Source organism: Myotis daubentonii, chromosome 16 (assembly GCF_963259705.1).
Source record: "Myotis daubentonii chromosome 16, mMyoDau2.1, whole genome shotgun sequence".
In the NCBI taxonomy this organism is placed as follows: Eukaryota; Metazoa; Chordata; class Mammalia; order Chiroptera; family Vespertilionidae; genus Myotis; species Myotis daubentonii.
The window spans coordinates 30540644-30554567 of record NC_081855.1 but is presented as its reverse complement, the minus strand read 5'-3'; the positions used below and the strand labels follow the sequence as shown (position 1 = coordinate 30554567).

At 43.3% G+C, this 13924-nt stretch overlaps 1 protein-coding gene across 4 annotated transcripts in view; it reads right to left on the bottom strand.

The window, feature by feature from the left end:
- The window catches only part of TOM1L1 (target of myb1 like 1 membrane trafficking protein), a 44243-nt gene extending 30567 nt beyond the window's left edge, over positions 1-13676 (bottom strand). The window contains exons 1-6 of one of the 4 annotated variants that reach the window (XR_009449174.1): positions 13505-13676; positions 10912-10996; positions 8314-8392; positions 3659-3808; positions 2699-2824; positions 851-955 (exon numbers count right to left, since the gene is read on the bottom strand). Coding sequence is in view for 3 of the 4 variants with exons in the window: in XM_059669539.1 (XP_059525522.1) it covers positions 851-955; positions 2699-2824; positions 3659-3808; positions 8314-8392; positions 10912-10996; positions 13505-13562 (603 nt within the window). In the remaining variant the exon portion in view is untranslated. Of the gene's footprint in view, positions 1-850; positions 956-2698; positions 2825-3658; positions 3809-7835; positions 7907-8313; positions 8393-10911; positions 10997-13504 lie in introns of those variants that run through there. The other 3 variants (XM_059669539.1, XM_059669541.1, XM_059669540.1) reach the window with 3 other exon arrangements.
- Positions 13677-13924: the final 248 nt, after the last annotated feature.

The window sequence follows — 13924 nt, the reverse complement described above, 5'->3', positions numbered from 1 at the left end:
TTCTGGAAGGGAGGGGGAAAGACAGAAAGAGAGAAACGTCAATGTGAGAGAAACACATTGATTGGTTGCCTCCCGCATGCACCCCAACCAGGGCCAGGGATTGAGCCTGCAACCAAGGTACATGCCCTTGACCAGAGTTGAACCAGGACCTTTCATTCGCTCTATCCACTGAGCAAAATTGGCTAGGGCTCCATAAATTTTTATGTAATGCTGAATAATACTACTACAAAGTCTTCAATAATAGTTCCCTTAAAGTAGCACAGAAAAGAGCTTCATACAGGGTGGGGCAAAAGTAGGTTTGCAGTTGTGAGTTTCTTTTATTATTATTTATTAATTATTGTATTATTTTCTATAACAACAACTGTAAATCTACTCTTGCCCCATCCTGTATAATAATTGCTCATCTGGACCTCTGATAAACAGATACAGAGACAAACAAGTAAGTGTAATTCAGTTAGCACGATAAACACTCCTAATAAGACTACCATGTACTGAGGTTTCTGAAATGGTGTTTGGACAGTCCTAACCAAAACCAGTAACAATCAGCTAGTTGGCACCAGGTCCATTTCACAGCCCAACCTCCACAAAGACACAAAAGCCACTAGCCAAGCAGAACTGTTCAGAGCTTGGACTTTAGGGTCAGACAGAATCCGTGGGCTTAAGTGCACTTAGAATTGACCCATGGTAAGTCACACAGTATCATTAAGCTCCAGCCCCCTCCCCTGCAGAATGAGGGTAATAACAACGTACCCCCACCTCATAACAGTGTGAAAAAGAATAAACAAAATGTATACCAACTGCTCAGAACTTAGAAAAAGTCATCAATACATTCAGTTGTTGCTTCTGTTACCTGTTCTGGGACCAACGTAATAGTCGAATTCTTGGGAGCAATTACGGAAGAAAGAGCAGGTGCGGTAGGAACAGATGCGGGTGGATTTGATGAGACTTGAGCAGTCTGTCAAGATGAAATACGGAAAGATTATTATTTAACAGTTATGACCATAAACACCTCAAGCCCAGTTTTTTTTCTTCCATTCAGATGACTCCATCACTTTCTCTCAGCCAAAATCCAAGTTTAGAGGGTGTTAGCCCAGAGTCAATCAAGTGTTGAACCTGCCCACATTTTGAGAACAGTATTAAGCAAATGGCATAATAGAGTGAGTAGAAGGTGGCTATCATGATTATTAACGGAATTAAAATTTAATAAAATGCTCTTAGATGTTTTTTACCAAGGACCTACAAGACAAACTGCCCTGTGAGATTGCTGCTGTCCTCTTTCGGGTCGTTACAAACAAAGGGTAAATCAATTCGTGTCGAGTCTTTTGAAGCCACAGCTGGCGAGGCATTTCCTTTTCCACCAATGGACCTCTCTGAATCCATGCTCCACTCCCAACCCCGGGTGCAGAGCCCAAGTTCAGGGCTTGAGGCCAGTGCTTCTCAACAGGAATGTGCAGAGAAGTCACCTGGAAACCTTGCAAAAATGAGCCTCTGATTTAGTCGAGGATAAACTAAAGATGATACCCCAAATCACACTTTGAGTAAGTAGCAAGGTTCTAGGCCCTGACCACACTGTGCCGTGGAAGAGAACAAAAGGGGTCTGATGAGCGGGCTCATGGGCAGGTGAAAGAATGGGGCGAAAGGCAAATGGCCACACAAGGAGAAGAGCTGGCCCTCCGGACAGAGCCTCCTTGAAGATAAGACTTGTGGTATTGCTTATTCCACCGAGATAAGACTCGCCAGTCTAAGGAAGGCCAGGAATGCTGTTTCTGCATTGTAGAAATTACGGAAAGTTAGGTGAATTTAATCAGCCACTCAAACTGTTATAGTTCAACACTTTGGAAATTGTTTGCCAACTTGAGAATACATGTGAATATCTAGAAACTCTCTCATGGACACGGTATCAATAATAAACAATAGACATATTATAAAGCTACCCAAGGTAAAGACCCTTGTCTAGCACCAAGACCTTTTGTTTGAAAGCTGCCCTCTCCTCTACTATAGCCAAATGATTCCTGTTTGGAGCCAACGTATCCTATTTTTACATGAACTCAGTTGAGTTGTGCAGAAATCGAAAACTGGCCCAGAGTGGTTCACGGAGCCACCTTCTCCCAGTTTTTGTGTGTTTCTTTAAAAAACTTGGAATCTGAAAAATGCTAAAGCAATCACATGGAAAACTGGGAGCTATGTTATCTGCTATGTGGAAGGAGCTGTTCTGCAATGAGAGAGAGGAATGAAGCTGGTGATCAGAGGAACATCTAGAACAGCCGTGGGCAAACTACGGCCCGTGGGCCTTGAAATGAATAAAACTAAAAAAAAAAAAAAGACCGTACCCTTTTATGTAATGATGTTTACTTTGAATTTATATTAGTTCACACAAACACTCCATCCATGCTTTTGTTCCGACCCTCCGGTCCAGTTTAAGAACCCATTGTGGCCCTCGAGTCAAAAAGTTTGCCCACCCCTGATCTAGAAGCAGACAAGAAACAAGGCATTTGAGAGCTTGGTCCCTGGTTGTTCAAAAGATCCAGCTAACACCAACCTGTTGTGGCTTCCTTATTCTAGGACATGCTGCAATATCCTTCTAATACAGTCATCTTCTTGCTTAACCTGAATAGAGCTGAGATTGTCCCTCTCAGTGAGAAAAAATCCATGTCACATACTAACTTACTCTGCGTGAGTCAAAGAAAAGACCTCCTACCTCTTGTTCTGCTGCGTCCGCCTCTGCCTCTGAGGGAGGAAAGTGAACACCTTTCTTAAGCAGGTCAAGGTACACGTCCTTCACCTCACTTACATCCACACCTCCTGGGAAACCCTGAGACCAAGTCTGAAAACAACAGCAAACACAAAACACAATTCTTAAGCTGGCGACCGAAAATGAGAGATTGACAATTAAGGGCTTTACTCAGAAAGAGAAAGCTACTTTTGAAGGCCAAGGACAAACTGTACATTTTCAGAGACTAGAATAATAATATAAAATATGTTTAAGCCTGTCCAGCATGGCTCAGTGGTTGAGTGTTGACCAGGAGTATGAACCAGGAGGTCACAGTTCGATTCCCAGTCAGGGCACACGCCCAGGTTGCAGACTCGATCTCTAGTGTGGGCTGTGCAGGAGGCAGCCGATCAATGATTCTCTCATCATTTTTATTTCGATCTCTCTCTCCCTCTCCCTTCCCCTCCTAAATCAATAAAACTATTTTTTAAAAATAAAAATATAGTGTGATTAATCATCAGACTCGCCTGCCTCAACATTTTAATGAAACCCTGGAATACATATTATTTTTTGCTGTACCAAATCCAGAATTGATACACATATTCTAAAACAGCATCAGTAGCTCTTTTGCCAAATAACTTTGTAAGCAATCAGTTATCTTCTCCAGACATAGTTTTCATATCTGCAAAATGAATGTACACATCACTCTCTTTCCTACCTGACATGGAGAAAATAGAAACCAGAGAGAAAGCAGGAAAATAACTACAAATTCTCTTGGATAAAAAAGCACCATCCAATACCAAAAAATTATCATTACACAGAAAATCAAACAGTAAAATGCTGTCTGGCTCCATCAGAGGTTTGTGAAGGACGACGAAACCAATTGGTATGTAATGAGATCTCTAATTGTAGGAGTGTTCCATCCCATCAGGTATACAATAGACTTACCTTAATGAAATTCAAAATTCTATTCTGAATGCTTAGTGGCAAGGTGTATCTGGGTTGCAGCAGCTTAACTAGGCTATCTTTAACAAACTCCTTCTTCACAATCAGAGATTGGAAACTTGGACCACAGTTCTGCATGCACATGTCTATAAGCTAAATTAGAAGAAAAAAGTTAAATGGTAAATTTCTTTGGTACAACCACTTCCTAAATATGAGGTGAAAATTGCAAAGTAACAATTTCTACCAGCATCCTCATTAACAAACAGAATTTAGTGTCTACTAAAACATATGGCAAAATGTTAGGTTCCAGGGAATGCGACAAAGTATAAGGCATAATGTAACTGCTTAGAGCAGCGATTTTCAACCTTTTTTCATCTAATGGCACACATAAACTATCAAAATTCTGTGGAATACCAAAAAAATATGTTTTTCTGCCAATCTGACAAAAATAGGTATAATTTTCATTGGTTTACAAAAAATAATAGTAATGACCTACCCTTTTTGCTCCAAAGTGACTTTTAAAAAAATCAGGTGACTATACTTGTATCTAAGGATTTCTGGTACCAAGAATTAACCAGTCAGATGTAAGCTTATGAGACATGACCAATAAGATGCAACTTTATTATATGACTTATATCCGTATGGTTCAAGACAGGGAATTCACACCAGATGGCTATTATTGTGTTGGCTGTTGTCATTTTTTTATTTGACAATCTAAGGGGAAAGAGGTCAGTGGCCCCACTGAACAGTCGGATATTGCATATTTTTAAAATGCTTGTGGCACACCAGTTGAAAAATCGCTGGCTTAGAGGACAGACTTTTTGGGGAGTCAGGACACATAGTAGGACCTTAATAAATGGTAACTATTTTTTAAATAATTGTGTTGAATTTATTGGAGTGACATTGGTTAATAAAATAATATAGGTTTGAAGTGTACACTTCTTTAATACTTCATCTATATATTGTATTGTGCATTCACCACCCAAACTCTTGTCTCCTTCCATGACCATTTATCCCCATCTTACCCTCTTCTACCTGCCCCCACCCCACCTTCCTTTCTGGTACTCACCATGATGCCTGTGTCTATGCGGGTTTTTTTTTGTTTTTGCTTTTCTTAATCCTATCACCTATTTCACCCAGCCCCCCAATCTTCCTAACAGCTGTCAGTCTGTTCTCCGTGTCCATGAGTCTGTTTCTATTTTGTTTGTTTAAATGGTAACTAGTTTGATCCCCTGCTTCCATGCGTAATTTTCCATCAGGAGAGAATGTGCTGGTTAGCTGATAGAAGAATTCTTTTCCCAGAAGCTTGAAGAAAAAAAAACTACTTGGTAGTTTTAGTTCTCACAGTGACTAATCCAAGCACAGAAAACCAGGCTTTGGGGCCATCCAGAGCTGAAGAAGACCACCCCGTGGCCTGGCCACCCTAGGGGCTGAGCTCACTCTACAACAAACGCCTGGAGGAGTAAACCCATTTGGCACTTACCCGGAAGCCCCCATAGCTCTCCACCCAGGGTGTGCTCCACAAAGGCCTATGAATTAACTGGCTCCTAGGACTCTGTCCAACCGCTTTCCATTTGACAACAACAGCATCTTGCTGAGACTTATTGACTCATCGGAGAAAAGGCTAGCCTAACCGTTATAAAGCCTGGTAACAAAATGCTCCCTTAAAAACAGAACGACTGGCTTCTTGACAAAAGCGCTCCACCAACTGATGGTAGGAAATCACAGTCTCGTCATATCCCAGGGAAGACCTAGTCAAGGCTCAGAAGTCCATGGAGAACCCAAATGTTGGATGGTATCAGGAACATTTATGATTGACATCGACACTCTCTCTTCACTTCATAGTAATAAAATGGAAAGGTCATCTATGAGGATTCATTTTTAAAGAGTTTATTGGTAAACATCAAATTGCCTTTGATGCACATTAGATGCTACCTTCAGTGACTAATTCCTGTCACAATCAAGTCTGGCTTAACAATATCAAAGTCAGTCCCGAGGCCTTCAACACACCTCTGCAATGCAGTGAGTAGTCGGAGGTGAGGTGATTGGGCCACTAAATAGACAACTTGGGGAAATCTGCAAGAAGCTATCAAGAGACAAAGGCTAATGTAAAGGAAATGCAAGAAGCAGGTACCCTAGTGAACTCGGACCTTCACAAGGAGGGGCTGTCCTGCCCCCCAGTCTGTGACCCTCGCCCTTACTTTGGCACAGGTTTTAGATTCATTTGTTCTCAGGTACTGGTGTGGAAATCATGAGGTGGAGGAAGTACAGTTACCCAAGAGGGAATAGGTAATGGGAACAGACAGCTAGCTGGGAGTAAGGCTTGAGAGCTCAGACGACCTGAAGGGAAGAAAGGGGAACCCAAAGCGAAATGGAGGGTCCAAAGGGTAAGAAGAAACAACACTGTGGGATAACCCAGCTTCCTCAGGGATAGGTCCCGGTTCATCCTCGGAAGGAAGGAACCACGATGGAGAGAGATATGGAGCTGGAGAAAAGAAACAACCATAGACAGGTCAAGTAGGCTGGGTGCAATAGAGAAGAAACCAGCTCATTACAGAGGATAAACTGTCAGAAGGTGAATTAATAACCACATGCTGAAATATAGAAAGTGGCATAAATTCACCTTCTGACCTCACTTTCCTCACTCAAATTTCCTACCTTTGGCGGCCTGGAGCTATTCTAGATCCACTTCATTCCAAAACTACATGTGTTTCTCCCCGAATTCTACAGTCCCTTCTGTTAGCCCTTGAGTGTTCTTGACTACTAGGAGAGGTGGTATTGGGGGTGGGCACGAAACCATTAAGTCAACATCAGTAAGTGATACATGATAGATGGCCCTGTATCATGCATGAAGGACTTGAAAACATGAATGAAATAAAATAGTCACGGGCATGTAAAGTACAGCATAGGGAATACAGTCAATAATATTGTAATCACTATGCAGGACCCGGTGGGGTACTGGAAATATGGGGGGGAACACTGTAAAGTATGTGACTGTCTAACTACTAAGCTGTACATACACCTGGAACCAATACAAAATATTGGAAAAAAATAAAACATTTGAGGAAATGAAAAAAAAATATATAGTAGCCCATTCTTTCAAGGGGCACGATTTGTCCTGAGAAACAAGATGGTATGGGCATGGGCATGGAATTTAGACTCTGAGGACATGCTACTTAAATCTTGCGGGGTGGGGGATCACTTAATCTCACTGGTCTCAGTTTCCTCATTTGTGAAATGGAGTTAATAGTACACCTATGTCACAGGGTTGTCCAGAGCATCAATCAGGTATCAGGCAAAGGCTTATTTCCATCATCGACCCATTGTACAGCTATTTCTACTCAAGTGCCTCCCTCCTCCCGAGTTGCCTCCATTCTGTGACCTCCCTGAGGTGGCTGCTATGGGTAAAGGACAAGGGAAAAGTAAAAAGGCAAAAAATGGAGAAAGAGGAAAATGCATCTAAAACTACATTCAGTCCCAGCCCAGCCCGAGTGGCTCAGTTGACTGAGCGTTGTCCCATGCACTGAAAGGTTGCTGGTTTGATTCCTGTCAGGAGATATACCTGGGTTGTGGATTTGATCGCCAGTTGGGAGGCAACCAATCAATGTTTCTCTCATCTCTCTCTCTCTCTCTCTCTCTCTCTCTCTCTCTCTCTCTCTCTCTCTCTCTCTCCTTCCCTCCCTCTCCCTTCTTCTCTCTGAGCATGTCCTCAGGTGAGGATTAAAGAAAAAAGAAAAATGATATCAGCTCCTAACCAAAGAATTTCCTTAGTGAAAGCATCATTAAGACTCTTCTCATTCAGCTACTCTCCAGGTAAGCAAAACATGATATGTTTTCTTTCCCATGAAACCAGGAAACGGGAATTGTGCTCACGTCTGCCCCATGGCCCTCTAATCACCCCCAAAGCCCCTAAGAGCAGTGTGATGCTGGCTGATTAGTGCCACAACCATGCGTGGCCTGGGCTGGGCTGAGGTCCAAAGGCATGCAGAAGAAATCAGAAAGCCACACAGCTCATTCTCAAGCAGCAGGCAAGGCTTGCAAACATCCTGAAGGAAAAAGGGCAACTCACCGAAGTGACTGAAGAGGTCATATGGCCAAGGATGGGGGGGAAATGGTAATAGGTCACGTAAGTGTGCATACTCAATCCACAGACAATACGGTGCATGGGAGAATTACTTACACCAACAGAGAACCGTCTCCCCACTGTAACAAGCAGCAGAACTTGGCTGAATCTTAACGAACTGCCAGCACCTTGGAATTCCACAAAGGTGTTCAAGTGCAACACAAAGCTAACGGGGGAGCATTTTCCCAAGACTTTAATTCCCACCCTGGGTAACATATACACACACTTTTGATCAGCCCAGTACCTGTAAGTTTAACCACCAGTTCCCATCTCCTGACCAGAAAAATTAACTTTCCAGGAACACTTTTTCCACAACATTAAATGCTATTACAATCAACTAAACTCTCTTGATTCTGCAACTCTCAATGAGCAGTTTTAAGTCAAATTATAAATAACTTTTTGTTAACCTATTAATTAGCAAATTACAGCAAATTATATATATATATATATACGTATGTGTATTTTAACCCAGAATCAAAATGTGACTATAGCTTGGGAAATCCTAGAGTCTTAATGATAACATGAAAGTACTTACCGACAAAGTAAGTTCGATTTCTTTATGATTGTAGTTTTTGGAAATCCTTTTCTTCAAAGCTTTTACGGCATCCTTTGGCCTACAGCAGCAAATACAACGTAATCATCAATTAGGCATTGCCGAAAACCAGGAGTCTCTGCAAAGCAATGTGTGCTGTGAAAGGAGGGATGGCTACAGGGAAGACGGAGGCTTCGGCTCTGCGGTGTGAGCCTGGCAGCACTCCTCACACCTGTTTCCTCGTACATCTAACCTACCCCCTTGCGAGAATCTAATAAAAAATTTCCTATAGCACCGTTTACAATAAAAACTGGACACTTAAATATCCAGTAGTGTGGGATTGCATAGATAACTTGTGGTAACCCCTATTAAGAAATACTCTCTGGCTTTTCAAAATGTCTTATTAAATGGAATAATAATTAAGAAAAAAAAAGAAGTGGATTATGAATCAATACTCTAAAACGTTAACTACAGTTTTATTTGGGCGGTGGAGTCATTTGTGAGTTTTGTTTTATGTTTGTCTGCACTTTATAAATTTTCTCTGAGATTCATGCACCACTCGTGTAAATGTGTTTTTGAAAAATGGTTATTTAAAATTAAATTCACCAGTCACACAGAAACAAAAAAAATTTTTACATAGGAGTATTACTTAGAAAGTGCTACATATGAAATGTATTCATACTCAGTTCCCGCTATCAATGTAGAACAAGTGTACAGAAAATGTAATTTCCAAACAATGACGGTTTTCCTTTTGATTAAAACTATTAGTATTTCCTGAGCATCCTGTAGGCAGGGAATACAGGAAGCATTACAACTCACTAGGTCAGCTTCTGATAGGCTACAATTATGATACAAAAGAAGAACTGTATTGTATTAAATAGAGTCAAAATTTACTTTGAGATGGTCCAAAGGTACAAACTTCCAGTGAGAAGATAAATAAGTCATGGGGGTATAATCTACAACATGGTGACTTTATCTACAGTTAGCAGTGCTGTATGGTACATTTGAAAGTTGCTGAGAGTAGACTGTAAATGTTCTCATCAGAAGGAAAAAAATTATTTTAGACCCATATGAGGTGAGGGATGTCAACTAAACTTACTGTGGTAATCATTTTGCATCAAAATAGGTAAGGCAAGTCATTATGCTGAACCCCGTAAGCTTACACAGTGCTATGTGTCAATTATATCTCAATAAAATTGAAATAAATACAAGTCGTTTTTATATATTACCTTCAAATTTGTTATGTTTGCATGGATAGATTTCTATTATATGATAATAATGGCATAATATTACATATGCTTATATGGAATTGTCACTATTATAAAATACATTATTACATGAATTTTTCTATATTTCTAAAAAATCCCACATAAAATCTAGAATTAAATTCTTAGAGAAGGTTAAAAGAATAAAGATACTATTTTATTTTATTTATTTATTTATTTATTTAATCCTCACCCAAGGATATTTTTCCATTGATTTTAGGGAGAGTGGAAGAGTGAGGGAAAGACAGAGAGAAACACAATGTTTGCTTGCCTCCTGCATGAGCGCTGACCAGGGCCCGGGCCGGGGAGGAGCTTGCAACAGAAGTATGTGCCCTTGACCAGAGTCTAACCTAGAACCCTTTGGTCCACAGGCCCACACTCCACTGAGCCAAACCGGCTAGGGCAGAGATACTATTTTAAAAGAGGAAAAATTTTTGACTTTGAGATTCCCTTTTTGTATCATCAATGAAGAAATCAGTATTATCAAGAAAGGGTTCGCAGAGGAACCAAATATGGAAAACAAGATTGCAACGAAAGCACCATAAACATTTTATTAACAATAAGCACTTTCTACTGATATGGTCAATAATTTAGTGTAATGCTTTCTTCAACATACATTACACTAAATCGCTTTTGCTGTCACTTCTCACTTTAATATACACAGTAAAATGAACAAATTTCATCTCTCATAGCAATCTGTAATTCAGGCTAAATTCACAAAATAGCTGGTCTTCTTAATTTTTTCACAACTTCAATTCTCTCACGTTTCAAAGTGTAACAAAAGATAGTACGTCATTTGAAAAGACAGCATGAATATGGCAAGTTGGCCTTCGGAGAAAAAAAATCCATCTTGTGACAGGGAGAGGAAGAAAAGACTGCTAGATTATTTCCTGGTGACAATAATGACAATTGCCCGGGGACAGGTCACCCCAGGAAGCCACTAGCTTCTTGATAACATTTTTCAGTTATAGTAACATAAAATATCGGTAATCAGAGCAGGAGCAATTCCTAAAGAAGAAAACAATCTCTCTTTTTTTAAAAAATAATTATTTTTCTTAAAGAACAAGGAATTTGAACCAAAATTTGAAACTATTAAGGAAAGGGTGAAGAGGAGAAAAATGATAATGGATCCTCAGACACTGCACATGTTGAAACAAGCAGCTCTCCTAATATTTCAACCTGACGTGTCATCAAAAGGCAGTGGGCACCACCTAAGGGGGGTGGGGGGTTGAAAACACTCTTTCAACAAGAAAAGCAAAAGAGGTTGCAAGAGAAAGCACAGTCGCTCTGATGCCTCTTGGCAGAGGCAGAGGCAGGAGCCACACTCTGTACTCACCCATCGCTGGCGGTGTTGATTATGTCACAAATGTGCAAGAACTGGCCCCAGTCTTCAGTCTGCACGCCCGCAAACGTAGCCTTTTCTGCAAAGAAAACACTGTTGTGTTGACTCTGAGCTACAACAGAATAAAAAATGGCTGGTCTTCCTGAAATCATCTGCCTGGGGTTTGTTAGCAAGTACCATTAAGGGTACATTGCCAAAGGGCAAAGAGATTTTTTTCTTTTTCTGAGCAATCCCCAGTAATTGAGGAATCAATCAGAACTCAAGTTCAGAGTGCTGCTGTAGCCACAGTAATGAGTGACCTATTAATACAGGCTGCAGGCACAACTCCTGGCTGCCAGGCAAGGCCAGGACGGCGAAATCTCCCTCTGCCTGCCTGCTTTTCAGAGGACACCTCCCTAGCAGCCACCCAGAAGGAGAAGTGCCTAGAGCTAAGTATTTTAGCTTATGTAACTCCATTTAACCCCTCTTAGAGAGGATGAAGCAGAAGTTCAGAGCCGTTAAGAAAAGTACACAAGGCTACCCAGCCGGTACAACTAGTGTTCAAATCAAAGTTGTCTGATGCCACTTTTTGTTTCTTAAAATCATTCATTCACCTGGAGGAGGAGCTGTCAAGAAAAAGAGATCAGCGGCTCAGTGGTTGAGCCTCCACCTATAAACCAGGAGGTGACAGTTCCATTCTTGGTTGGGGCACATGCCCAGGTTGCAGGCTCCATCCCCCCTGGGGGGCGGGGGCGGGGTGCAGGAGACAGCCAATCAGTGATTCTCTCTCATGATTATTGTTTCTATCTCTCTCTCCCTCTCCCTTCCTCTCTGAAATCAAGAAAAACATATTTTTTTTAAAAAAAGAAAAAGAGATCAGAACGACTAAAATTGTCTGTGTCCTTTAGCAGTAGAGCAAGGTTACCCCTAGTACTTGTACTATCCAAAGTTGTGCCAGGCCTACTTAAACATTCAGGTATTTTTCCCTCTCCAGACATCCTCCTTAAGAATACAAAATGCTGTCTGGGAAGGGTAATGGGAAAACTCAACCCCAGAGCTTAACATCTTTCCTACAAGAAAGGAGAGAATCCCTCAGCATGAAAATACCAGGTCGCAGAGGGAATGAAGAGAAAATGGAAAAGGATAACAGAGAGAAAGAAAGCATACAGGTTTGGCTGGGGAATCTGCTTCTCAGGAAAAAGAACTCCTTGAGTTTGGCATTCAGTGGACAAACCTGACCCATCTTGCCTTGTCTAGGCACATGCTATCATCATTCCTTCTGCCAGACTCCTTGCTCCTCATACCAAGCTCTGTCTCCAAACTTCCTGGAAAACTCCTATTCACCCTTCAAAAGCCATTGCACAGTTAACTTCTCCCTTTTCCTACGTTTTGGGTATTTTACATTTTTCTTGTATTTGTAAAGGTACCTACATTACAGCTACTACAAAACTGTGTCCATCTTCTCTACAAAAGTGTGCATTCCCTGAGGGTTGAGACCAGCTCTTGCCTTTGCCAAGCAGGTCCAAGCAGTCGGTAAACATTTGCATCATTAAAATAACAGGTTTGTGAAGATGCAATCTGAATCCACTTCTGCTCTGAATCCATTTCTGCTCAGAGTTTATTTCCTATCCAATAGGGGTATATAGCCGGCAACAGTTTAGAAATCATTTCCTCCTTTATAAAGACGTGGGAACTAAAGATCCGTGGGAACTAAAGATCCGGTTAAGGGTTGTGTTCCATGTCACACAGCAGCTAATGAAGCTGCAGCCCACACTCCCCAGATCAGATCGGAGCCTCCTCACCTCACTAAGTTCCTGAGAGCATCATGTTTTGCTTGGCATCATAGGCACCGATGCCACACCTGCTTCCCAACGGAGGCATCAGGGAGAGGAGGGAGAAGGGAGCTGGGGCTGGCAGAACAGTCAGTCACTGGCTCCTGCGGACAGTATTCAGATACAGCCACAGGGGACAGGAGTTAGACAGATAGCTGCTGGGCCCTGGTGCCTTGAGAGGCCTCTGGTGCCTCCAGATGGCTCCAGCGCTCCCCACTTCCTGCACTCCAGGTCTGAGCATTTGCAATCTCTTTGTTTACTGGGAAAAGGAACTCAGGTTGTCAGGGCTTGGCGCCAGGGAGAACAGGTTTGAAGAGACCTGCCTGTCAGGGAGGTTACATCACTTCACCTCCTTGACCCCTCTCCTCTGTCTTCCTCTACAAAACGGTCAGAAGAATACTGTGCCTTCGCCAGAATGCCCCTTAGGACTAACCCTGGCAGAGAAGTTTAAGTCCTATCCTTGGAGAGGCCCAGACACTCCACACCTGAGTCCCACGAGGGGCTCACCTGTTCGGTCTACTCCCCAGAAGGCGTGCACGGGGGTGGGGGTGGGGGGCAGATTTTGGAGGAAGGGGTTCTAGAAAGAGTCAGCCATACAGAAATGCCTCCAAGGGGACGGGTGGGATGCGAGTGCCCCGGGAAATCGCAGGGGGTGGGGAGGGATTTCCTCCAACTTGGACCAACTCTGTGCTCCGCAGGCCTAGAAGGGAGTCAAACGGAAAGGGTCCCCCGGTCCCCACAGCCTTCCCCGGGCGTCTGCCCCCGCGCCCCTTTACCTATAAGGTGGCCCACGGAGGTCGCAAACGGATCCCGGTGACTCTTTCCAAACGCCATGGTAGCCCGACCGAGCGGGGCCCAGGAAAGACGCCTCCCCGTTCTCGGGCTCCACCCGCTCGGTGTCCCTGGCTCCTCCTCTCCGCCCGATCGCTTCCCGGGCTCCGGGTGGAGGCTGAGCGTCCAGCCCGGCCGCTGCGGGGCGCCCGGCACCAGGCGAGGAGCGGGGGGCGGGGACGCGAGGGCGGGGCTCCCGGGCGCCGCGCACCTGCTGCGCGCCCCGCGGGACTGGGGAGCGGGCGGCGCTGCGGGTCCAGGTGGGATCGGTGGGCGGCGGCCCCCGCGTGGAGCCCGCGGCAGGGATACGGGGCGCCGGCTCCCGACCCAGGTGGGCTTCTCGCCCGGGGGCCCCGGAGCCACAG